At 42.6% G+C, this 26,992-nt stretch overlaps 1 protein-coding gene across 7 annotated transcripts in view; it reads right to left on the reverse strand.

Annotated features, from left to right (window-relative positions):
• c2h10orf67 (chromosome 2 C10orf67 homolog) overlaps positions 1-26,992 on the reverse strand; it is a 479,419-nt gene that overhangs the window by 432,772 nt on the left and 19,655 nt on the right. For 6 of the 7 annotated variants that reach the window (XM_068051701.1, XM_068051710.1, XM_068051719.1 and 3 more), the window contains exons 3-4: positions 11,099-11,242; positions 6,679-6,753 (exon numbers count right to left, since the gene is read on the reverse strand). In XM_068051701.1, the coding sequence (XP_067907802.1) occupies positions 6,679-6,753; positions 11,099-11,242 (219 nt within the window). Of the gene's footprint in view, positions 1-6,678; positions 6,754-11,098; positions 11,243-17,863; positions 17,971-26,992 lie in introns of all 7 variants that reach the window. The other variant, XM_068051728.1, reaches the window with a different exon arrangement.

A 26,992-nucleotide genomic window follows, 5' to 3' on the forward strand; every position in this document is an offset into this window, starting at 1 on the left:
CAACCTCACACACTACTCAATGCAACACACCCCCATGATTCACACATTAGCAATCTCTAGTAATCAGGACTCATGCATAAAATGTATATGCTCGACCTCACGCTCATATACTTAGCACTATTGCAAGCCTCCCATCCACATGTCACAGCTTCCACATGCTTCCAGCTATTCAGTTATGACAAGCACATCACCCAAATACACTGCAACACACTTACTGGCACCTCCTCCATTTCTCTTGCAGGATAAGGTGACACATAACAGGATGCAGCAGCAAAGAACTGGCAGGGGACAAGGATGGCTGCATGTCCTCACCTCCTCGGAGGAGACGGTGCTTGGTATTATAGTCATGACAATCAGTGAGGCCGTGGCAACAGGTGCCATTGAAGCCATCCAAGGTAACACTATGTTCCTGCCTGATGCAACTTCTCAAATCCCACTTCACCCTCATTCTGCAATCTGGTGTGATATACAAGCTGCAGATGATTTAACGATGCACCTCCAGCTTTCTACCCAACTACTCTTCCCTCACTTCAGCCCTTCCCTTGTGCATTTATGCTTTCAGATAGCAAAGAACTGCCACCTACCCAGCTAATAGCGCATGAGGATCAAGGACCAGAGGACGAGCACATCTCTGAGGAAGAAGCACCATCACTTGATCTGACACTCTCAGCCATTAGCTCAGATACTGGCACTGTGCACACCTTAGAGGGTAGTATAGAGGCAGTATCTGCACATGGTGAGGCACCAGGCATGAGTGGGCTGAAACCAGGCCAGCGGGGAAATGATAGCATGTGCGACAGCTCACCAGACGGCAAGGTTGCACATTCATTTTTCTGTAGAGGACTCAGATGAGAACTTCAATGGGGTGGCGTACAGGAAATGCTGATGGGTAGGCACACAGAGATGCTTTTTTTAAAATTTATTTATTCATGGGATGTGGGCGTCACTGGCAAGGCCAGCATTTATTGCCCATCCCTAATTGCCCTTGAGAAGGTGTTAGTGAGCCACCTTCTTGAACTGCTGAAATCCAAGTGGGGTAGTGATATTAGGAAGGGAGTTCCAGGATTTTGGCCCAACAACAGTGAAGGAACGGCGAAATAGTTCCCAGTCAGGATGGTGTGTGGCTTAGAGGGGAACTTGTAGGTGGTTGTTTTCCCATGCATCTGCTGCCCTTATCCTTCTCGGTGGTAGAGGTCGCGGGTTTGGAAGGTGCTGTCTAAGGAGCCTTGGTGCATTGCTGGAGTACATCTTGCAGATGGTACACAAACTGCTGCCACTGAGCGTTGGTGGTGAAGGGAATGAATGCTTGTGGGTGGGGTGCCAATCAAGCGGACTGCTCTGTCCTAGATGGTGTTGAGCTTCTTGAGTGTTGTTGGAGCTGCACCAATCCAGGCAAGTGGAGAGTATTGCATCACACTCCTGACTTGTGCCTTGTAGATGGTAGACAGGCTTTGGGGAGTCAGGAGGTGGGTTACTCCTTGCAGGATTCCTAGCCTCTGACCTGCTCTTGTAGCCATATAAATACTGTAGCAACTCCAGTTCATTTCTGGTCAATGGTAACCCCCAGGATGTTGTTGATAGTGGGAGATTCAGCGATCGCAATGCCACTGAATATCATGGGGAGATGGTTAGATTCTCACTTGTTTGAGATAGTCATTGCCTGGCACTTGTGTGGCGCGAATGTTACTTGCCACTTATCAGCCCAAGCCTGGATATTATCCAGGTCTTGCTGCATTTTTACACGGACTGCTTCAGTATCTGAGGAGTCACGAATGGTGCTGAACATCGTGCAATTAGCAGCAAACATCCCCACTTCTGACCTTATGACTGAAGGAAGGTCATTGATAAAGCAGCTGAAGATGGTTGGGCCTAGGACACTACCCTGAGGAACTTCTGCAGTGATGTCCTGGAGCTGTGATGATTGACCCCCAACAACCACAACCATCTTCCTTTGCGCTAGGAATGACTCCAATCAGCGGAGAGATTTCTCCCTGATTCCCATTGACCTCAATTTTGCTAGAGCTCCTTGATGTCATACTCAGTCAAATGCTGCCTTGATGTCAAGGGCAGTCACTCTCATCTCACTTCTGGAGTTCAGCTCTTTTGTCCACGTTTGAACCAAATCTGTCATGAGGTCAGGAGCTGAATGGCCCTGGCAGAACCCAAACAGTGCGTCACTGAGCAGGTTATTGCGAAACAAGTGGCGCTTGATTGCACTGTCAACGACACCTTCCATCAGTATACTGATGATCGAGAGTAGATTGATGGGGTGGCAATTGGCCAGGTTGGATTTGTCCTGCTTTTTGTGTATAGGACATACCTGGGCAATTTTCCACATTGCCAGGTAGATGCCAGTGTTGTAACTGTACTGGAACAGCTTGGCTAGGGGCACAGCAAGTTCTGGAGCACAGGTCTTCAATAATATTGCCAGAATGTTGTCAGGGCCCATAGCCTTTGAAGTATTCAGTGCCTTCTGTCGTTTCTTGATATGACGTGGAGTGAATCGAATTGGCTGAAGACTGGCATCTGTGATGCTGGGGATTTCAGGAGGCCGCCAATCAGGCTTCAGCCTGATCTTTTGATGGTGCTTGGTGCATTAGCAGGCCTGCCACAGAGCCTATTGTTACTGTGAAGGAGCATGGAAGAGTCCCACTCCAACTTGCCACAGGGCCTTGTATAGAGCTTGGAGTCCATCCTTTCCAGAGTGGAAGTGGTGGCCAACTCCGTGGGAGCACTTGCTGACCCATCTGTGATGCAGCATCTGATGGCCAATGTCTCAGCTTCCATTGCAACAAAGGCACATCTGAGTGCTGCTGTGGAAGCTCAACCTGAGGTCATGAGATCTCTGCTGGTTACAATGCAAGCCCATCTTGGTGTCATGAAGGCTCAGACTGCTGCCATCATGGCTGTGGTACATGTGCTGAAAGGGAGTTGCAGAGTCCTACAGCAATCTAGCAAACTGTGTGCCAGCAGAGTACTAGGATTGCTGAGGTGCCGCCCCAGGGGAATGGCAGTGGCTGGGTGTAACAAACCAGCTGTCCTCTCTCAGGATGACAGCATTTGTGCTCCCACGACTGCCATTTCACCAGTGCCCTTGCTGTTGCCTGTCAGCCAGCCCAGACTGCTGTCACCCATGTTGAGGTAGTGCAGTCTGAAGCTCTGCCCTGAAGGCCCAGAACTGCTCAAAGGCATCCTGCAAGGCTACCTGCAGTCTCCCCAATGTCCTGGTGGAAAGAACTGCACCCTCAAGTTGGCAAGGTTGTGGTGGACTCAGACCACCACCACAAATCGGAAGACATGCTACAACGAATAGTGGAGAGCTCCCCACCTAGCGGTCCAGACAGGGGAACCATTGCTTCAGTATACCCATGGTCTGCTTCATGACGTTCCTAGTTGCAGCATGGCAGTCGCTGTAGCAGTGCTGCCCATCAGCCGCATATACCGTGGGTAGCACTTGTCACTAGGCAGCTGCCCTCTGGTTCTATGTCAGGATAGCAGGAATTCACCAACATGATGGTCTGGATGTGGTCACACACCATTTGCACATTCAGGGAGTGGAACCCTTTGCCTTTTCGGTACATCTCCCCAATGAGATGCAGCGCCTGCAAGACTACATGTGTGCAGTCGATGGCTCCCTGCACCATGGGGTAACCCGCTATCCTGGCAAAGCCACATACCCACTCCTCCTACTTCACTTTGTTTAGAGAGAAGACAATGACGTCCCCTCTCCTGCTGTACAAGGCCTCAGTGACTTCCCAGATGCAGTGATGGATACAAACTGAGATGTGCTGCCGATGTCGCCAGCTAAGTGTCATCTTTGTCCTGTGACCACCTCATTGGTGAATTGTAGTTCCCACAGACACTGCTCCTGGCTTAGGTGCAGGTAGAAGTGCTGTCTGAAGACCTTAGGTGCGTAAGGCCTCCTGCTGAAAGCCTTCCTCCTCCTCCCTCTGCGAACAGCTTCTCCTTTCTGCTGCCTCTGCTCAATCTCCCCATCATGCTGCAGTTCAAGCGGAACTGCAACTATAGCCCCTATGATTGGGTGCAAGGGGTGCTCTTTCAAAACCACACCACTCCTTCCAAAAGTCCAGCACACTACCTTCTGACTGAAAGAACTCCTCCAATAACACATCAGTTTCACTAACTCTCCAGCAGCAAAAAGCAAGTGAAAAGCACCTCACCTTTAAATAACACAAGTGGGTGTTCCCTTGCGCAGCAAACAGGAGTATAACTGTGCATGTTTAAGAGCGGACATAAACAGGTGTTACGAGTGCTTCCATTTTTTTGTTAAATTTTGAGGACTTGTGTTTTAAAACTGAAAAAAAAGGATTCCATAGATGCTGGGCTTTGTTTTTTTTTTAAAAAGAGGTCATCGGAAGGTCTTTTGGACTTGGTTTGTAAACAACAGTTATTGGAACAGTTTTCAGATAAGTACACATTTTGACCTGGGGAAAGATGTTTACAAAGAAGTGACAGGTCAAGATTTATAGGGGTCAGGAGGCTTGACTCCTGAGATGTTATTATGGTTTCGCTTTTGACAGGCAGCTGGGGTATAGACAGTGTTTTGACTAAGAGTTTTAAAAATCAACCTGAACGACAAAACCCCAACTCAGCTTTTCCCATCTCTTTGAAAAGCCTGCCAGTATTTCCAAATCTTTGAGAAGTTCTTACAAGCGAGTGTAAGAAATAGAGAAATCGATGCTATATTTCTCCTGCAAGGCCTGCCTGCAGCCCGTGTTGCCACATTTCGCCTGGAAAGAACAGTTCTAGTAAGATTCCAGTGACAGCCGACTACGCGTATTTGGGATGCTAAATCAAACTAAAGCACGTCTGACATCTTTCCATCTCTTCTCTTTTTTCTTCAAGAATTAGCAAGTATTCTTGTCTGTTTTTTTGTAATGGAGCTCCAAAGAGAAAGTCTCTTTTTGTTTCGATTAACCGGTGTACGTGTGTGTGAGGGGCTAAGGGAACTTTCATTTTTCAATCTGTGTGTTAACGCTTTGCTTCGTTACTGGTTATGTCTTGTTTTATTATAAACTGATAATTTTGTTGTTTATTAAAGAAACAGATTGGTGTATATTGGTGTATTTTATTTTGGGATAAAAATAGAGTCTATGATTGACCATATCGATAACTAGGTAAAAATTAAATATATGTTGTAACCGGTGGAGAAGTGGAACAAGAAAAACAGTGCATTCCTCCCGCCTCAGTCGTAACACAGGATCTAAAATGGCAGGTCAGGTGCCAAATCAGCATTCAACGCTGACTGACATCACAGTCTATCCTCCCTGCATGCTTCCAGTGTACACATGTGCCATGCCAATGTGCTATGTTGAATGATAATTTTTTTAATTCACCGGCTGGAGACCTGAATTTATTTTTTTAAAAGAAATTAAAAAGGAACAGATAAAAGCTGACTTTGCTAGCAGCTTAAGATGGCCACCTAATTTGCAACACTGTATCCTACATTCCAAGGACTTTGAGGTGGAGACAAAATGTTTTCCCCGTCCAAGCAAGAACCAACACCTGGGAAATTTAAGGGAACTGCCTGTTCCCATTAGCAAGGCATCAAGACTATTACTTAAACAATGGGACAAAAACAAGAAATGCTGGAATCACTCAGCAGGGACAATGGGACCCTGGTTGTGAGAAAGGAATCCCCAGACATGGGCTGTTTTAGTTGCAAAAAGAAATACACTGCTAACTACCATGCTTAAATCACTGGGCGACAGTCATATGACAAGCCACCCCCACCCCCCACTCCCCCAGCTGTTTTTTTTTTTAGCTGGTGTTTCTCTGCAGCAGGCGGACAAGCATCTGGACTATGACAAATACAGACCCAAGTGGGGGCCCCTCCTGTTTCTCCCTGTCTCTCCATTCCAACTTGCAAGCTTTGAACCCTGCTTGCTGACTGACCACCTCTGCATACTCCGGCTGCAACCAGAGACCCCGTTGGAGGAAATCATCCATTTGGCTATCTCCAATAGACGCACCAAATCAGCCTATATCTCTTCAAACAGGAAGCCTCAGGATGACTGAATTCAGCAAGAAGCCAGCCAAATCACCAAACTCCACTAACTGAACACTCCTTTTTCTATGGACTCAACTCAACCAATCTATCCTTCCCCACTCTGTAACCTATTTGTGTGCATGTGAACCTCGAGTGTGTGTGTGTGAAAGTTGTAGCTTAGTTTATTATTTTACTTAGGTCGGTTTAAATACAATAAAGCTAACCTCCTTCTTCGTTAACTCAAGAAACCCTGTCCGATTGGTTCTTTTTATGATCATAGCATATAAATAATCAAACACGCACTGAATTGACAAGTACATCCACTTTGAAAAGAATTAAACCTGTTGTGGTCAAACACGGAGAGGGAAAAGAGGGAGGACCTTCGACCCCTCCTCACCTGACCATAATACACAGAATGCCCGTGCTATCATCCTTCAAAACATGCCAATCAATGCGGACCATGTTGGAACTCATCAGGAGAGGAGCTCATCTCCCAATTTCTGTAGCACAGAAATAAGTAACACTATGGAGCCAAATTTTGTGGCCATAAACTGTAAGGAATAGAAAAGTCAGATGATGCACTATTGAGGCACATTTAAAAAATACACGTTGAATGTTTCCAGCACCATGTTTGGAAGGTAAATATAAGCAGATTCAGTAATACTAACCTTGAATTCAGCACTGATCTTGGCTATTGCATCAGCAAGCTGCTGTCTAAAACTACTACGAAGGACTTCAATTCTCTGCAACAATTAAAACAAACTGGTTAATACAATGAGCTACGATTAGCATATTGTCCAATAGGATGACTTCAAAGACAGTACGGCATGCTAGATAAAATATAAATACAGAATCTTATATTTGTATTTTTTCCTTCATTCAAGTTTTATAAAAATCAATATACATTGCCTCAACATACAGCCACAGATTTACAACAGCTGAGAAATAATCACCCCAGTGGAAGTAAAACAGTTCAGTCAGCCATTGCCAAAACAAAACATGACCATCTCCGTTGGCAAGTGTTTATGTAGCAATGCAGTCAGAGGCACAGGCCAACAGTACTTCTTTTTGTAGTGCATGCTAACACCACCACATACTTTGCAATAGTAAAGGCTCTTTTTCCTATTTTCCATTTCATACACCATCATCCTTATGGCCTAAGAAACAACCATTTTTTGATAAGTTATGGGCAGTTTTATGCTGTGGACCTATGCCCACTATGAACTGGGATAAGACTTCACATAGGCCTCCTAGAAACAACAGAAAGAGGAGAACTGCATATTATTAGTATTCTTACTTAAGGCGCAGAAGAGGGAAATCACTGTACTGATCCACTGCATGACTCCAGTTTCCCCCCACCCCGCCCAAACATCACCCCACATTTTTAAACCCAAAATAATCTTGGTACACAGAAGATTAAAAATTAAATATAATAGTTTGCAAAGAACAGATTTGTCAATTTAAGTTACTGACCTACATTGTCCTTAGAGATTCAAATATTTTTACATAAATTTGTATGCACAAGCAGACATCTGAGCAATTGCATTTATGCTGTAACAGCATTTTCAAAATACAAATAAAAAGTTTTATTTGGAATGATATTGGTGTCAAGGACAATTTGATGAGATCAATTACTGTAAAAAAGTACTTTATTCTTTTTATTGCAATGGGTAAATAAAAACATGATGTTTACCCAATTCATGTGCTCGACCATGGATCAAGATTTCATACTGTAAAAGCCCCAACCAGGCCAAGGTTTCAGCCTTTAACCTCCACTGAGCACCATCAACCCCCACTCCCACTCCAAGTTGAGGTTTACAGCCAACAATCCCACCACCACTGAGAAATCTATCCCTCAAAGCCTTTCTTCATACACTGAGCAAGATTTAGGCCAGCATACTCCTTCCCACAGACAGAGCTTGATTTTGTCCTTCAACAGCCTATCCACTGAGCAAGTTTTCAACGCTCAAACCCACCCCACCGCAAGCAAACCTGAATAACCCAGCAGTTGTCCCTTATAGGCTAAAGCTACACCATTTCATTTCACCTTTTACAGCAACATCTTCCACCCATTTCCCATCCACACATTCCTGACCCTCCAATGGGTTACCTCTCTTTCCCTAATGGCCAGTTGTTCAACACCTCAATCTTCTGCTGATTTGAATACCCCCTTCTTAGCACTCTCGTCCTCAATCCTCCTCTCTCAATTTCTCATCCCCCTCCACTGTCTTCTCTCTCACTTCTTCCCCGATCCCCTTACCATCTCCCATTCCTCCTCCATTTCGAATTTGCTCCTCCCCATTGACTCCCACCCCACATTAGTTCCATTAGCAACCTCCCTCTATCACCACTTGACTTGAAAAATGTAAATTAACCTTGACTACCTGTGTGGAACACCGCAGGAAATAGATGAGTTTTTAAAAACTAATAATTTTGAGACTTAAATGTTTTATTCAATCATAATCATGTTAATTTGGATGATTGGGCAAGATGGCAAACTTTAATTCTTATAATTTACTACCTGACAACTATATTTGCTTTATGCCACAGAAGTATATATATATATATATATATACACACACACACAAATAACACTGATCTTCTGATTTGCCTCCATTTTCTCATTACAGAGTGGATGTAATATTAAGGTTTGAAATTAACTTATTGGTTTTCTAAATTGTAGTTTGGATAGATCTGATTTGACACTTATACAGTGTTGCTCTTCCTGGTACTGAACACTATGAACAGGTTGAGCAGAATGACATTTTAAATTGTTACTACACTTCTTCTGCTACAGAGATTATTTTTCAGTATTCTTAAAAAAATGTTTTCTTTCATCCTTATTTGCATCACACTTGGTCAGATTTTCTGTGTGGCAAATAACCCATTACATGCAAACCACTAGGATATACATGAGAAGCAGTTAGCCATCAGTATCTCTTCTTCCCTCCCTTCCTGAGAGACAGATTTATCTCTGTTCTGTATCATCCCCAGATAGAGAACTTTGTCACCAATATAACCTGAAAAGTACACGACTGTGAAAACATTGTGCCTGGAATTTCTACAATATCTCTTTAAAACTCAGAGAAATGGTCTTAAACAACCATTTATGCAAAAACAGAAAGGCAGATTATTATCTGAACGGCGATAGATTGGAAAAGGGGGAGATGCAGCGAGACCTGGGTGTCTTTGTGCATCAGTCGCTGAAAGTAAGCATGCAGGTACAGCGGGCAGTTAAGGCGGCAAATGGCATGTTGGCCTTCATAGCGACAGGATTCGAGTACAGGAGCAGGGATGTCTTGCTGCAATTATACAGGGCCTTGGTGAGGCCACACCTGGAATACTGTGTGCAGTTTTGGTCTCCTTATCTGAGGAAGGATGTTCTTGCTATAGAGGGAGTACACTGAAGGTTTATCAGACTGATTCCTGGGATGGCGGGACTGACGTATGAGGAGAGATTGAGTCAGTTAGGATTATATTCGCTGGAGTTCAGAAGAATGAGGGGGCATCTCATAGAAACCTATATAATTCTAACAGGACATGATAGGGTAGATGCAGGAAGGATGTTCCCGATGATGGGGGAGTCCACAATCAGGGGTCATAGTCTAAGGATACGGGGTAAACCTTTCAGGACTGAGATGAGGGGAAATTTCTTCACCCTGAGAGTGGTGACCCTGTGGAATTTGCTACCACAGAAAGCAGTTGAGGCCAAAACAGTGTATGTTTTCAAAAAGGAGTTAGATATAGCTCTTGGGGCGAAAGGTATCAAAGGATATGGGGGGAAAGCGGGAACAGGTGACTGAGTTGGATGATCAGCCATGATCATAATGAATGGCGGAGCAGGCTCAAAGGGTCGAATGGCCTACTCCTGCTCCTATTTTCTATGCTTCTATGTTTCTATAGAAACCTACAAAATTCTAACAGGACTGGACAGACTAGATGCAGGAAGGATGTTCCCGATGGTGGGGGATTCCAGGACCAGGGGCCACAGTCTAAGGATAAGGGGTAAGCCATTTAGGACTGAGACGAGGAGGGATGTCTTCACCCAGAGAGTGGTGAACCTGTGGAATTCTCTACCACAGAAAGAAGTTGAGGCCAAATCATTAAATATATTCAAGAAAGAGATATAGTTCTTAGAGCTAAAGGGATCAAGGGATACGGGGAGAAAGCGGGAACAGGGTACTGAGTTTGGATGATCAGCCATGATCGTACTGAATGGTGGTGCAGGCTCAAATGGTCGAATGGCCTATTCCTGCTTCTATTTTTCTGTTTCTATTTCTCTGGGGTTTCCACCCGAGTTATAGTGGGAAATCCTATGAAAATTCTACCTCTGATTGTGTTCAAGTGTACGTGAAAGGATGACTCAATTCATTATTACTAGTAAGAAACAGATTATTCCCAGTAGAATATAAAGGACATTTTTATCACTAACTAATTTGGTTAGTCATTTTCTCTTTCCCCACCATCCAATGAATCTCTGGGGAGAATCTAAGCATTAGCACCCATTTGCGTACCAAATCCGTCACTAAAATCTCCTCAAAATTTGTCTTTAAATGAATTCTGGTATGGTTTATGTCATCAGATGTTAAGAATTATCTCATTATTATTAAGTCTTACTGATTTTTCATATACATGCAGCATCAAATAATGTGAAATTATTAATTGCACCCATAGAAAAAAAATCATGTTTTTTCTTAGTTACAGAATTCAAATCTTCAGAATTCAACAGCAGAACTTCATAGCCATAATGTAATCAATAAATTAAAACATATCAAACTAAGAACTATTATTTGACTTAATATACATTGCACTAATCTAGTTGTTAGGCAAAATTGCTTTAGTCAACATGAAAACAAAGATTTGCTAACCCATTGACTGAGAAAGTGAACATGTTTTCTGAAAACACAAATTCTGTGCATAAGCCTTTCTGTTTCAGCTCAATAGATATTCATGCATCTATCTAATAGTTAAAAGGAAGACAGCAGCATGCTTTATAGTGAAACCAACTTCTTGCCGTCACCCTATGAACACAAAATATACTAAAATTTTCATAACAACCTAACAAAGGAAATCAAATGGAATTATTACCTGTCGATACATATTTTCAAGATAAGAATTGTAGTCATTCATCCTATTATATAGGTCTGAGGATTGCTGCTCCAGTTTCATTTCATAGTCTGCTTTTAGGAACAGTGTGTTAGATTCCACACCTCTCTTAAGTATAGTAATTTCCTGAATAAGACATAAAATATTAAACATATTACAATAATCCTTCATTTCATTAGCGTAATATAAAACAACAAAAGGAGGTTGAAGACAAATGTCAGATACAGAATACAATCAAAAACCAAGCAGATTACAAAGCACAAGGAGAAACTGAAAAAGGATATAAAGCAGAGGGGGCATCGGAAAAGATTAGCAGGTAACATAAAAGGGATCCCAAAAATGTCTAGTAACGATATAAAAAGTAAAAGGACTTCTTGTGCAGATATAGTTCATGACTAAAATACTTGACGAGCACTTGGTATCTGTCTTCACAGAGAAGAAGATAAAGGTAAAGTCAGAGGACGAGAGTAGAGATATTGGATTAGATATAAATAGAAAGGAGATGCTAAATAGGGTGGCATCAAAGATAACAAGTCATCCTGTCCAGATGGGATGCATCTTATGGTATTCTGGGAAGGTAGGGTGGAGACAGCACAAGCTCTGAACACGACCTTTCAATCCTCCTTGGATATTGGAGTGGCGCCAGAGGACTGAAGGATTGCAAATGTTATACCCCTCTTCCAAAAAGGGGGAGGGAGAAACTTGGTAACTACAGGCCAATCGGTCTCCTGTCAGTAATGGTATAACTGCCAGGAGCCATTATAAAGTGAAAATTAATTCTCATTTACAGAAGCATGGCTTGATAAGGGACAGTAAGTACAGATTTATTAAAGATAAATCCTGCCTAATTAACCTGATTGAGTTCTTTAATGAAGTTACACAGAAAACTGATAAAGGTTTTTTTCTTTTGATTTTACCTCCAGTAGCTTGGTGATTTTTTTTATATATATATAAGAACTAGGAGCAGTAGTAGGCAATTCAGCCCCTCGAGCCTGCTCCGCCATTCAATACGATCATGGTTGATCTCATCTCGGCCTCAAATCCACTTTCCTGCCCGTTCTCCTTAACCCTTCAACCCATTTCTAATTAAAAATTTGTCTATCTCCTCCTTAAATTTTCTCAATGTCCCAGCATCCACCACACTCGGGGGTAGTGAATTCCACAGACTCACGACACTTTGAGAGAAGTAATTTCTCCTCATCTCTGTTTTAAATCTGCTACCCCTTATCTAAAACTATGACCTCTCGTTCTAGATTGCCTCACCAGAGGAAACATCCTCTCTACGTCTACTTTGTCAATCCCCTTAATCATCTTATATATCTCGATTAGATCTCCTCTCATTCTTCTAAACTCTAGAGAGTAAAGGCCTAAACTGCTCAATCTCTCTTCATAAGGCAAACCCCTCATCTCTGGAATCAATCTACTGAACCTCCTCTGAACTGCCTCCAATGCAACTACATCCCTCCTCAAGTAAAGGGACCAAAACTGTACACAATACTCCAGGTGCGGTCTCACTAATGCCTTGTACAGTTGCAGCAACACTTCCCTACTTTTATACTCTATTCCTTTAGCAATTAATGCTAAAATTCCATTTGCCTTCCTGATTACTGCTGCACCTGCATACTAGTTTTCTGTGATTCATGCACGAGGTCACCCAGATCCCTCTGCACCGAAGCACTCTGAAGTTTCTCTCCATTTAGATAATAATTTGCCTTTCTAGTCTTCCGCCCAAAATGGATAACCTCACACTTATCCATGTTAAACTCCATCTGCCAAATTTTGGCCCATATCTAAGTTAGGAAACTGTAACATGCTATAACTTTACTTTGTTAAATTATGAACTTAAACTAGATAAACTTAGATAAACAAATCAATAAATTAAACTAAAATAATTGATTCAATTAAAAATAGTAACTGATTAACTAATCAAATAAATCAATATGGTTAGATAGACATGGCAGTGCAAGTGGTGTGCCATAATTGCAGCATGTGGGAGTTTGTGGACAGCATTGTATCTGCTGTGAGAGGAACTTGGACTCAGAGTTGTTGCGCTAGAGTCCAAGTTGCAGACATTGCAGGGCATTAGGGAGGAGGAGAGGTACCTGGACATTTTGTTCCAGGAGGCAGTCATACCACTTAGGTTAAGTAAAACTTTAGAGTTGGTCAACAGTCAGGGACAGGAGGGTATGACTGTGAGTCAGTCACATATGAAGATCCAGGATGTAGGGATAGAGGATCCTCAGCCCTTGACTTTGACAAACAGGTATGAAGTACTTGTTACCTGTGTGGATGGTTGCTGAATGGTTGCGAAAACTGACCTTAGCACCATGGTGCAGGAGGCTATTCAAGTGGGGCGAGTGAAAAGGAATGTGGTAATGATAAGGGTAGCATAGTCAGGGGAATAGATACCGTTCCCTGCAGCCATGACCTGCAGCTCCGAAGGTTGTGCTGCCTTCCCAGTACTAGGGCTAAAGACATCTCATGACTATGAAGAGCTTGGAGTAGGAGGGGAAGGATCCAGTTTTCATGGTCCACATAGGAACCAACTACGAAGGCAGAACTAAGAATGATATAAAAGCAAAATACTGCAGATGCTGGAAATCTGAAATAAAAACAAGAAATGCTGGAAATTCAGTTCTGAAGAAGGGTCACTGATCTGAAACTCTGCTCTTCTCTCCACAGATGCTGCCAGACCTGCTGAGCATTTCCAGCATTTCCTGTTTTTATTAACTAAGAATGAAGTTCTGCTGAGAGATTTTTAGGAGTTCGGGTCCAAATTAAAAAGCACAATCCCAAAAGTAATAATCTTTGGATTGTAACTTGAACCTCACACCAATTGGCATAGGAATAAACAGATCAGAAGGAGTGGTGTGGGAAGCAGGAGTTTCACTTCATGGGACACTGGCTCTAGTACAGAGGAAAGAAAGATCTGTTCCATTGGGAAAGGCTCCACTTAAACCAGGCTCGGACATGTGTCCTGGCAAAGTAAATAACTAGGGCAGTGGGCTCATAAAGGAGGAGTGGGAGGATTTAGGAAAAGATAAATGCAAAAGCAGCAAGGGTCAAGGCTCTGGAGCAGAGCAGCATTTGGGGTAAAAAAAAAAGCAGAGTGGATCAGGAAGGGACAGTGAGAGTAAGAAAAGTAATAGGGCCTTAGTGACTAAGGTGATGTCAGGGAAAATTAGAAGAAAGTCAAAGATAAAGGCATTATATCTGAATGCACAAAGCATTTGTAACAAATTAGATGAATTAATACCACAGATAAAAATTAGTAGGTTTAATCTAATAGTCATTATGGAGACGTGGTTGCAAAGTGATCAAGGTTGGGAACTAAATATTCCAGGATACTTAACTTTTAGAAGGCATGGTTAAAATGGAATAGTTGGAGTGGTATACCTGATAATAAAGTATGGAATAAAGACAGTAGAGAGAAAAGATCTTAGCTCAAAGTCAAGAAGCAGAATCAGTTTGGGTGAAGCGAAGAAACATCAAAGGGCAGAAAACATTGATGTGATTTGTTTATAGGCCCCCTAGTAATAGTTGCAGTGTAGTGCAGAATAATAAATCAGGAAATTGGAAGTGCATGTAATAAGGGTAATATGGTAATTTTTTGGGACATTAATCTTCATATAGACTGGGCAAACCAAATTTGCAGTAATAGTATGGATGAATTATTTACCGAATGTATGCAATATAGTTTTCTAGATCAGTATGTCGAGGGACCACCTAGGGAACAGCTTATTTTGGATCTACTATTGTGCAGTGAGAAAGGGTTAATTGATAACTTTATAGTAAAGGGGCCTCTAGGGAAGAGTGGCCGTAATACGATAGAATTTTATACTGAATTTGAAAGTGATTTAGTTCGTCCAAAACTAGGGTCTTAAATCTAAAGAAGGCAGACGATGTAGGTTTGAAGGCCAAGTTGGCGAAGGTAGACTGGGAAACTACATTAAAAGATATGACAGTAGACAAGCAATGGCTAGCATTTAAAGAATTAATACATAATTTTCAACAAAAATCTATTCGATTAAGGCACATAAACCCACAGAAAAAGTGGTCCAATGTGGCTAACAAGAGAAGTTAAATATAGTAATAGATCAAAGGAAGAGGATTATAATGTTCCCAAAGAGAGTCGGAACCTGAGGATTGGGAGGATTTTTGAATTCAACAAAGCAGGACCAAGAAATTGACAAGAAAAGTAAAAAGGCCCTATGAGGGTAGATTAGCAAGTGACATAAAAACAAATTGTAAATATTTCTATAGATACATAAATAGGAAGAGATTAATGCAAGAAATGTGGTAAAGAAAAGACACAAAGGCAGATGAAATTACAATGGGGAACAAGGAAATGGCAGAGATATTTGTTATATTCACATGAAGTGCAGTGATTGAAAATACAAGAACTCAAACTGAAAAGTTATAAAAATTGACTTTTCTTTTAAAAAGTAGACAATGTGCTGGAAAAAATGGCTGCCGAAGGTCAAAACAGTATATTCAAACTGTCTTATTATCTGGTAAGAACAAAAGGATACATTCAAAGCTAAAATGTGTCAATTACACCCATCCTGAGCCCATCAAGGGGTGTTTTTGAATTGAATGAGTTCTTCTGAAACAAAGAAGGTGTGATGTAGCCACATCCTGGGCCATTGGCAGTCATCACCAGGAGGAAGATCTATGTCTCCAAACAGAGGCAAGATGTGAGACCATTTTGACCTTAAAAGTAGCTCTCTGGAGAGAGAGAGACCGAGACCCAGGAAAAACATCACAAAAACCTGTCCAGCTGAGATCTGGAGAACATCCAGCAAGCCAAAGAAGGTGCCCAGCTGTGAGTTCTGCACTTCAACGTGCAGCGGAGAACTGTCTTCAGACTGAAATTTCAACCAACAGAGAAATCTACAAACAACCCAAGCCTGCAACTTGAAAAAGAGAACCTGGTCTCTGAAAAGATTCAACAGGTTACCATGAACCCCAAAAACCTACCTCACTTCAAACCCCTTACCTGTTTTCCTCTCTATCTATCTCTTCTTGTGTGTGTCCATGAGAATGAATCCATGTGCGGGTGCGATTATGACCACTTCGGGAGTGAATATTGCTCAATAAATAGTTAATATTCTGTTTTAAACCCACAAGAAAACCTAGGGGTTAAAACCCTAGTAACAAAAAAAATTTCTGCGGTCAGTTGGGAGTTGAACAGTGGGAACCACCATACGCCTCACCACATGGCTGCAACACATTAAACAAATACTTTGTATCTGTCTTCATGGTAGAAGCCAAATAGAATGTTATGGAAATAATGGGGTACCAAGGAACTAGCAAGAATAAGGAATTTAAAGAAATCTGTATAAGTAAAGAAACAGTACTGGAGAAATTAAGAGACTAAGTGGCGTCAAATTTCCTGGGCCTGATGACCTAGAACAGTTCCCAAGGATTGGAATGTAACAAATATAAACCCATTATTTAAGAAAGGAGGAAGAGAGAAAAAGGAGCACTATAGGCCGGTTAGCCTAACATCAGTAGTAGGCAACATGCGAGAAACTATTATTAGGGATGTGGTAATGGAGCACTTAGAAAATCATATGATTAAGCAGAGCCAACACGGATTTATGAAAGGGAAATCATGTTTGAAAAATTTTTTTGAGGATGTAACTAGTAGAATGGATAAGGGGGAACCAGTGGATGTAGTGCACTTGGATTTTCAAAAACACTTGATAAGTTGCCACACGAGGTTATTACAGAAAATTAGGATGCATAAGATTGGGGATAATATATTAGCATGGATTGAAGATTGGTTAATGGACAGAAAATAGAGAATAAACGGGACACTTTCAAGTTGGCAGGCTGTATCTAATGGTGTACTGCAAGGATCAGTACTTTGGCCTCAGCTATTTACAATCTGTATAAATGACTTACGTGAGAAGACTAAGTGTAACGCATCCAAGTTTGTTGATGATACAAAGTTAGGTTGGAAAAAAAGCAGTGTCGAGGACGCAATGAAGTTGCAGGGGGATATAAACAGGTTGGGTGAGTGGGCAAGAACATGGCAGATGGAATAAAATGTGGCGAAGTGTTGTTATCCATTTCAGTAGGAAAAATGAAAAAAACATTTTGTGAATGGCAAGAGACCTTGTACATGAATCAGAGGTTAATATGCAGGTACAGCAAGCAATTAGGAAGTAGATCATGGCTGGTCTACCACAATGCCATTTTCCCACACTATCCCCATATCCCTTGATATCTTTAATATCTCAAAATCTATCGATCTCTGTCTTGAACATACTCAATGACTGAGCTGCCACAGCCCTCTGGGTAGAGAATTCCAAAGATTCATCACCCACTGAGTGAAAAGATTCCTCCTCATCTCAGTCATAAATGGCTTACCTCTTATTCTGAGACTGTGTTCCCTGGTTCTAGACCCTCCAGCCAGGGGAAATATCCCTCCTGCATCAACCCTGTTGAGCCCTGTAAGAATTTTGCATGCTTCAATGAGATCACCTCTCATTCTTCTAAACTCTAGAGAATACAGGCCCAGTCTCCTCAATCTCTCCTCATAGGATAGTCCTGCCATCCCAGGGATGAGTCTGGTGAGCCTTCTTTGCACTCCCTCTATGGTAAGTATATCCTTCCTTAGGTAAGGAGACCAATATTGTACACAATACCGCAGGTGCGGTCTCACCAAGGTTCTATACAATTGCAGCAAGACTTCTTTATTCCTGTACGCGAATCCTTTTGCAATAAAGGCCCACATACCATTTGTTGTCTTAATTGTTTGCTGCACCAGCATGTTAGCTTTCAGCGACTTATGAACAAGAAGTTGGTCGGCACAGACTCGGTGGGCCGAAGGGCCTGTTTCAGTGCTGTATAAATAAATAAAATTTTAAAAAAAGAACACCTTGGTCCCTTTGGACATCAACATTTCCAAATCTCTCACCATTTAAGAAATACACTGCATTTCTGTTTTTCCTACCAAAGAATTCTTACAACAATTGTTTGAGTATGAGTTTCAGCGTCAGATGAAAAACACAAATCAATTCTTCTTACTTACAACCAGTAAAGGACGCAGTCAGAGCCGAGAGACAATCAAATTAGTGTTTTTTATTTTACTCAAACTTCATTGCAACCAGTCATTTTGGATATATCAGGTTAGCCAGCACAATTATTTGTCGTAACTGGCAGGAAATCTGGGAAAACTCTGGAGAAGTGGAAGTCCATGCAGAAATTCAAACCCAAAATGTTTAGTTATATAGGTAAAATGATATTGTTGAGTGCATAGTAGTGTATTTTTTCCTTTGGCGCCAGCAGCAGTGGAACTCTAAGAGAGTACAGTAGTGTAATGGTCTTAGTAATTCTACAGTAACAAGTTTTGAAATTGAATTCAACAAATCAGGTAATTTATGGATTGTCACCAAAATAAAACATGAAAGCTGCTGGATTGTCATTTAAATCCAGCCAGTACACCAATATTCTTCATGGAAAGGAACTTGTCAACCCTACTGCTCAGGCCTATGGGTGACTCCAGTTGCACACTACATCATTGACTCTTATTTAGTAATTTGTTAGATAAAAAAAAGAGTAGTGCCAGAGCACTGGCAGATAGCTAATGACAGAATGCGTCCAGGGAACTACAGACCAGTTAATGTAACATCAGTGACAGGAAAAGTGATGGAATCTCTATGAAAGGAAAAACCAGAACATCTAGAAACCAAAAATAAAATAGTGAATAGTGAGCATGGATTTCAAAATGGAAAATCTTGCTTGACCAACCTCAATAAAATCTTTAAAGAGGTAACAGAGAGTGGAGACAAGGGTAGTGCAGTAGTTATAATTTACCTAGATTTCCAAAATGCCTCCGATAAGGTGCCACATAATTCACTAATGATTGAGTTCAGAGCATGCAGAGGCAAGGACAAGGAGCAGAATGGATCGCTAGATGCCTGCAAGATGGAAAGAAGGGAGAAGGGATAAAGGATAGTTATTCAGGGTTGCAGAAGATGGAAAGTTGGGCCCCACAAGGATCCATGCTGTGACCAGTGTTGTTCACAATTTATATCAATGATTTAGACTTTGGAATTAAAACCCGATTTCAAAATTTGTGGATGATACCAATTTTTTTTGGGTGGGGGGGGGGGTGGTGAAACAGTCAATACTGAGGAGAACTGCAACAAATTACAAAAAGACCTTAATAAACATGCAGAATAGGCATATAATGGGCAAATGAATTTCAATGTGGATAAGTGTGAGGTATTGCATTTTGGTAAGAAAAAAGGTCACATTTTACTTGGAAAGTAAGAATCTAATTAGGATAGAGGAGTGAAGAAATCTGGGAGTACAATTACTGGTTTTGAAGTGCATTAAGGTGGATAAATCCCCAGAGCCTGACCAGGTGTATCCAAGGATGTTATGGGAAGCAAGGGAGGTGATTGTTGTGGCCCTGGCAGAGATTTTTGTATCATCGTTAGCCACAGGTGAGGTACCAGAAGACTGGAGGATAGCTAATGTTGTGCCTTTATTTAAGAACGGCAGCAGGGATAAGCCAGGGAACTACAGGCCAGTGAGCCTTACATCAGTGGTGGGAAAGTTATTGGAAGGGATTCTGAGAGACAGGATTTACATGCATTTGAAAAGGCATGATCTGATTAGGGATAGTCAGCACGGCCTTGTGCGTGGGAAATCACGTCTCACAAATTTGATTGAGTTTTTCGAGGAGGTGACCAACAGGATTGACGAGGGCAGGGCGATGGACGTTATCTACATGGACTTTAGCAAGGCCTTTGACAAGGTCCCGCATGGTAGGCTGGTCCGGAAGGTTCGAACACATGGGATCCAGGGTGAGCTAGCAAATTGGATACAAAATTGGCTTGGTGATAGGAGGCAGTGGAGGGTTGTTTTTCAGATTGGAGGCTGGTGACCAGTGGTGTGCCGCAGGGATCGGTGCTGGGCCCTCTGTTGTTTGTCATATATATTAATGACTTGGATGTGAATGTAGGGGGCATGATTAGTAAGTTTGCAGATGACACCAAAATTGGTGGTATAGTGGACAGTGAAGAAGGTTGACTAAGGTTACAACAGGATATAGACAAACTGGGAAAGTGGGCAAGGGATTGGCAAATGGAATTTAACGCAGGCAAGTGTGAAGTGATGCATTTTGGGAAGGTAAACCAGGGCAGGACATATACAGTGAATGGCAGGGCCCTGGAGAGTGTTATTGAGCAGAGAGACCTTGGGGTGCAAGTACATAGTTCCCTGAAAGTGGCAACACAGGTAGTCAGGGTGGTGAACAAGGCGTATGGCATGCTTGCCTTCAACGGCTGAGGCATTGAGTACAAGAGTTGGGACGTCATGTTACAGTTGTACATAACGTTGGTTCGGCCGCATCTGGAGGGCTGTGTGCAGTTCTGGTCGCCGCACTACAGGAAAGATGTGATTAAGCTAGAGAGGGTGCAGAAAAGATTCACAAGGATGTTGCCTGGTTTGGAGGGCTTCAGTTATAAAGAGAGATTGGATAGGCTGGGTCTGTTTTCCATGGAGCGAAGGAGGCTGAGAGGGGACATGATAGAGGTATATAAAATTATGAGAGGTATAGATAGGATAGATAGCCAGAGTCTGTTTCCCATGGTCAGGGTGACTAAAACTAGAGAGCATACATTTAAGGTGAGAGGGAGGAGGTTTAATGGGGATCAAAGGGGTAAATGTTTCACACAAAGAATAGTGGGTATCTGGAATGAGCTGCCTGAGGAGGTGGTGGAGGCAGGAACAGTAGCGACATTCAAGAGGCATCTGGACAGGTACTTGAATGACCAAGGTATAGATGGATATGGAATTAATGCAGGCAGGTGGGATTAGTATAGATAGGCATTATTATCGGCATGGACGCGATGGGCCGAAGGGCCTGTTTCTATGCTGTACGACTCTATGATTCTAAGCACAGCGCAAAAAAGATTTGCAAGGGTGATAACAGAACTTTGAAGTTATCCCCATCAAGAAAGAATAATCTGGCCCAGGACACTCCAAGCTCTACTCAGCTGGACACAAGTGCTAAGCCTCAGGGGGCATCCAGAAGGAAGACTATTCTGAAGCAGCAGCAAAAAAATATGTGATGTTCTGTCAGCATTTCCAGAGGTACTGTGCACCACTGAAAACAGAGTGGAGAAGTTTGTCTCTAGTATGAATGATGTCATAGGCCTTTGCGCTGATGTCCACCTCCATGTGGAGTCACCACATGCATGGAGAATCAGACATAGCAGGCAACCAAGTGCATGCTTGCCCTCACCAATGGCATGCACATTCAGTCTGCCAGTTTAAATAGGGTGGAGGAAAGTCTCACTTTGGCCATTCAGCACCTCACTGATGTGCAGCAAAGTGCTCTCCTGCTCTTGGTTAGCATGGAAATGCGGGTGGACCATGAGAGGAAAGATGGAGCCAGGGAACATGGAAGTGGGTGCTCTACTCAAGGTGCTCCCATTCCGCCTTGATGTTAAATTGACATTTCTAGCCCATTTTAACATTTAACAGTGGAGCATGCACTGGTTGGGCTGAATGTCCAGCTTCTGTGCTGCATACTCCATATAGAACTATCTATGTAATTCTATGGTTACAGGCCAACTAAGTACTTACTGCATTGCCAGCATCGCCCACATCCCAAGAATAAAAGAAAAAAAATGCACAACCAGCACATTTGGTGACAGAATGGTACACACTGCTGCCACTGTGCGTCGGTGGTAGCAGTGTGTACCATCTACAATTTGCACTGCAGCAACGCACCAAGGCTCCTTAGACAGCACCTTCCAAACCCGCAACCTCTACCACCTAGAAGGACAAGAGCAGCAGATGCATGAGAACATCACCACCTGCAAGTTCCTGTCCAAGTCACACACCATCCTAACCTGGAATTATATCGCCGTTCCTTCACTGTCGCTGTGTTAAAATCCTGGAACTCCCTTCCTAACAGCACTGTGGGTGTAACTACCTCACATGGACTGCAGCAGTTCAAGAAGGCAGCTCACCACCACCTTCTCAAGGTCAATTAGGGATGGGCAATAAATGCTGGTATAGCCAGTGACGCCCACATCCCATGAATGAATAAAAAAAAAGAATCTTTGAACAATAATCAATAGTTGATTACATACAAGTAGTCCATTCAAGAGAGAGAAATATATTTAGGAACATAATATTTTGGCAGCAGGTGAATAAACAGCTCCTAAACTTTTGCTAATGCTCATGGTATCTATTGCTAATTGGAGTGAGAGTGTCATGCCAGTACAGGCATGTCCTATTCATAACTTTAAACATGGACTATATTCAGCATAGTATGTTCTGGAAATGAATTATCCTTCTGTTTTAAATGAACCACAATGGACATTAAAAGAGGACATGGGCTGCAAAGATGGCCACCGAAGGAAGGTCAGCTCACCTTGACCTGTGTATTCAAGAACTAACTCACTGTCTGAAACGGCAAAAGAATACTTTCCAGACTAAGAGGTGTGATCAACGCCTATCCTGAAATCGTAGGCAGACATTCCTGAATTGAACGGTTTTCTCCCGAAACAAAGAAGGTGCTTGTCTTAACCCTTCTCAGGATGAATGTCTTAGAAGAATAAACCAGGATGGGGATAATCAACCAAGACCCCCACCATATTAGGAAAAGGAACTGTGAGAAGCCACATGGTAGGGCAGCCATGTTGGTCTCCTTTTAAAAATGTTGAAAATACAGACTGCAGAAAAAGCAGCTGGCAGACCAGGCAGTGCCACCACAACTTAAAAGAACTGGAGGCTTAAACTTCTTAAAGTCTCCAAACATGTTCTTTTTCGAGTCCTACTTCCTAGTAATAAATCTACCAGCAACTAACTTCATGCCCTGCTGAAAATCCACCTCTTCGAGAGAATCGCGCAACAACTTCGATATACGACTCCAGCTATCGAAACCATCTAACGACATTGCAGGAGTGAAAATGCCTTCTTCACCGGACCTGCAACGCATGACTTTTCCCCAAGACGAGCCAAATCACATGGCTTATGAACTATTCCTTTGCTTGTAATTTGTAAAAGTGCACTAGCCTTTTTAACGGCTTTCTTTCTTAAGTGTGTTTGAGTGGTGAGTGAGTGACATAGCTTTAAGACATTCGGGTTGAATGTGCAAATAAAAATAATCCTCGTTATTTAAACCCACGAAAAGTGTGCTGCTGGTTATTCAGATTGGCCATACCCTCAGGAGTTAAGAAACCCACACATCATCTTTGTCAAAAACACACTGATTACAGACAGTAAAGGGAGTTTCAGTTATCTCTCAATTCCTCCATAACAGTATTGGGGGCTCGTCCGGGATGTGAACCAATTGATCTATAATGAGTTGAATCTGACCTTAAAAGAATAAATTGGAAGCAAGAGGGAAAAGTTCAATAGCTGAAATTGTTTCTTTAAAGAGGACTACAGCAGCAGGCTTTGTGTATATTAACAACAGAAAATAGAATGGCTGACTTAAATGTGGAATCATTTGTAGAACAGGAGGATTTAACTTGGCATAAGTTAGCTACCTTAAAGATTGAACAGCTAAGAGCAGTGGCAGACCAGGCGGAATTTTGTGTGAGGAAAAGGGCAAAAGGACCCAATGTGCTAAAAATGCGAGCTGAGCATTTTCCCTCACTTCAGAACTGAAACAGGGAGAAAATATAGAACCTGAAACAGACCAGGTTACTCAGCAAAAATTCGCCTGCAAGAGTAGAGGCTAGAGTTGTAATTTTAGGAGAGAAAGAGTGAACAAGCTTTCCAGAGGGAAAAGTTCAAAAAAGAATTACAAGCAAAAAAAAAGTGAAATAAGACAGATTGAATTGGCTATGCAAAAATTGTCTCTCCGTAGTGGAGAAGCCGCTGGAAATTCAAAAGACCCTAGCCAAGAGACAAGTTTTGATTTCTTAAAGTATTCCAGGTTAGTACCCAGATTTGGAGAGGATGATATTGAAGCCTTCTTCATATCCTTTGAGAAGTTTGCAGATCAGTTAAAATGGACTGAAGAAATTTGGACTCTCGTGCTACAAGGCCAGTTAACAGGAAAAGCCCATGAGATTTATTCCCTGTTGTCGGCCAAGGCTTCTCAAACCATAAGCAAACAAAAACTGATGAGTTAATACCAGAAACATACCGTCAGAAATTTAGGAAGACTTGCAGAACGCCCACATAAACCTTCCTCGAATTTGAGACAATTAAGTAATTTGCCTTCAACTGGTGGGTGCAAGCACTCAAAACTGACCACACATATGAAGGATTAAGAGGTAATCCTTTTGGAGGAGTTCAAAAATTGCCTTCCATACAGCCTTAAAACTCATAGAAACGTAACACAGACACATAGAAAATAGGAGCAGGAGTAGGCCATTCGGCCCTTCGAGCCTGCTCTGCCATTCATTATGATCATGGCTGATCATCCAACTCAGTAACCTGTTCCCACTTTCACCCCATATCCTTTGATCCCTTTAAACCCAAGAGCTATAGAACATAGAACAGTACAGCACAGTACAGGCCCTTCGGCCCACGATGTTGTGCCGAACCTTTAACCTACTCTAAGATCAAACTAACTACCTACCCTTCATTCTACTATCATCCATGTACCTATCTAAGAGTCGCTTAAATGCCCCTAATGTATCTGCTTCTACGAGTACCGCTGGCAGTGCATTCCACGCACCCACCACTCTCTGTGTAAAGAACCTACCTCTGACATCTCCCCGAAACCTTCCTCCAATCACCTTAAAGTTATGCCCCCTGGTGATAGCCCTTTCCACCCTGGGAAAAAGTCTCTGGCTATCCACTCTATCTATGCCTCTCATCATCTTGTACCCCTCTGTCAAGTCACCTCTCATCCTTCTTCGCTCCAATGAGAAAAGCCCTAGCTCCCTCAATCTTTCTTCGTAAGACATGCCCTCCAGTCCAGGCAGCATCCTGGTAAATCTCCTCTGCACCCTCTCTAAAGCTTCCACATCCTTCCTATAATGAGGTGACCAGAACTGAACACAATATTCCAAGTGTGGTCGAACCAGGGCCTTATAGAGCTGCAGCAGAACCTCGCGGCTCTTAAACTCAATCCCCCTGTTAATGAAAGCCAACACACCATACGCCTTCTTAACAACCCTATCAACTTGGGTGGCAACTTTGAGCGATCTATGGACATGGACCCCAAGATCCCTCTGTTCCTCCACACTACCAAGAATCCTGTCTTTAAGCCTGTATTCTGCATTCAAATTCGACCTTCCAAAATGAATCACTTCACACTTTTCCAGGTTGAACTCCATCTGCCACTTCTCAGCCCAGCTCTGCAAGCTGTCAATGTCCCGTTGCAACCTACAACAGCCTTCCACAATATCCACAACTCCAGCAACCTTTGTGTCATCGGCAAACTTGCTAACCCAGCCTTCCACTTCCTCATCCAAGTCATTAATAAAAATCACAAACAGCAGAGGTCCCAGAACAGATCCCTGCGGAACACCACTGGTCACAGAGCTCCATGCTGAATACTTTCCATCTACTACCACCCTCTGTCTTCTATGGGCCAGCCAATTCTGTATCCAGACAGCCAACTTTCCCTGTAACCCATGCCTCCTTACTTTCTGAATGAGCCTACCATGGGGAACCTTATCAAACGCCTTGCTAAAATCCATATACACCACATCCACTGCTCTTCCTTCATCAACGTGTTTTGTCACATCTCCAAAGAATTCAATAAGGCTTGTGAGGCATGACCTGCCCCTCACAAAGCCATGCTGACTGTCTCTAATCAAGCTATGCTTTTCCAAATAATCATAAATCCTGTCTCTCAGAATCCTCTCCAATAATTTGCCCACTACCGACATAAGACTGCCTGGTCTATAATTCCCAGGGTTATCCCTATTCCCTTTCTTGAACAAGGGAACAACATTTGCCACTCTCCAATCATCCGGCACTACTCCAGTGGACAGTGAAAACGCAAAGATCATCGCCAAAGGCGCAGCAATCTCTTCCCTCGCTTCCCGTAATATCCTTGGGTCTATCCCGTCTGGCCCCGGGGACTTATCTGTCCTCATATCATTCAAAATTTCCAGCACATTCTCCCTCTTAACCTCAACCTGTTCGAGCATATCAGCCTGTTCCACGCTGTCCTCACAAACGACCAGGTCCCTCTCACTAGTGAATACTGAAGCAAAGTATTCATTTAGGACCTCCCCTACCTCCTCCGACTCCAGGCACAAGTTCCCTCCACTATCCCTGATCGGCCCTACCCTCACTCTGGCCATCCTCTTGTTCCTCACATAAGTGTAGAACGCCTTGGGATTTTCCTTAATCCTACCCGCCAAGACTTTTTCATGTCCCCTTCTAGCTCTCCTAAGTCCATTCTTCAGTTCCTTCCTGGCTACCTTGTAACCCTCTAGAGCCCTGTCTGATCCTTGCTTCCTCAACCTTAAGTAAGCAATATCTAACTCCTTCTTGAAAACATACAATGTTTTGCCTCAACTGCTTTCTTTGTGGAGGAACAAAGTGTTTCAAAGGTCAGGGAAGCAGCCATCATTGCAGACATCTATAAATTAACATACAGACCTCTAACTCAAAGCAGAAATGGGCAGAAGAGAAAAGGAGAGTAGGGAAGGAAAAACTGATCAGTCTCCAACATTTAAAAGAATGAGCCAAGATGGCAAACCACCCAGTGTGTTTTCAGTGTGGGAAATCTGGGCACATCAAGAAAAAAACCAACAGGAGGCTCTGCAGTCAAGCCAGTGTCCATCGCGATGAAAGTGGTGAATATGTGTGCTAATGTGGCACCGGATCAAAAAACCTACAAAAACTTTTTGCATAAAGGAAAAATGGCTCCTTTTGTATCACAAGCACCAGGCAAAGAGATAACCATCATCAGGGATACCAGTT

Source organism: Heterodontus francisci, chromosome 2, assembly GCF_036365525.1.
Source record: "Heterodontus francisci isolate sHetFra1 chromosome 2, sHetFra1.hap1, whole genome shotgun sequence".
Taxonomy (NCBI): domain Eukaryota; kingdom Metazoa; phylum Chordata; class Chondrichthyes; order Heterodontiformes; family Heterodontidae; genus Heterodontus; species Heterodontus francisci.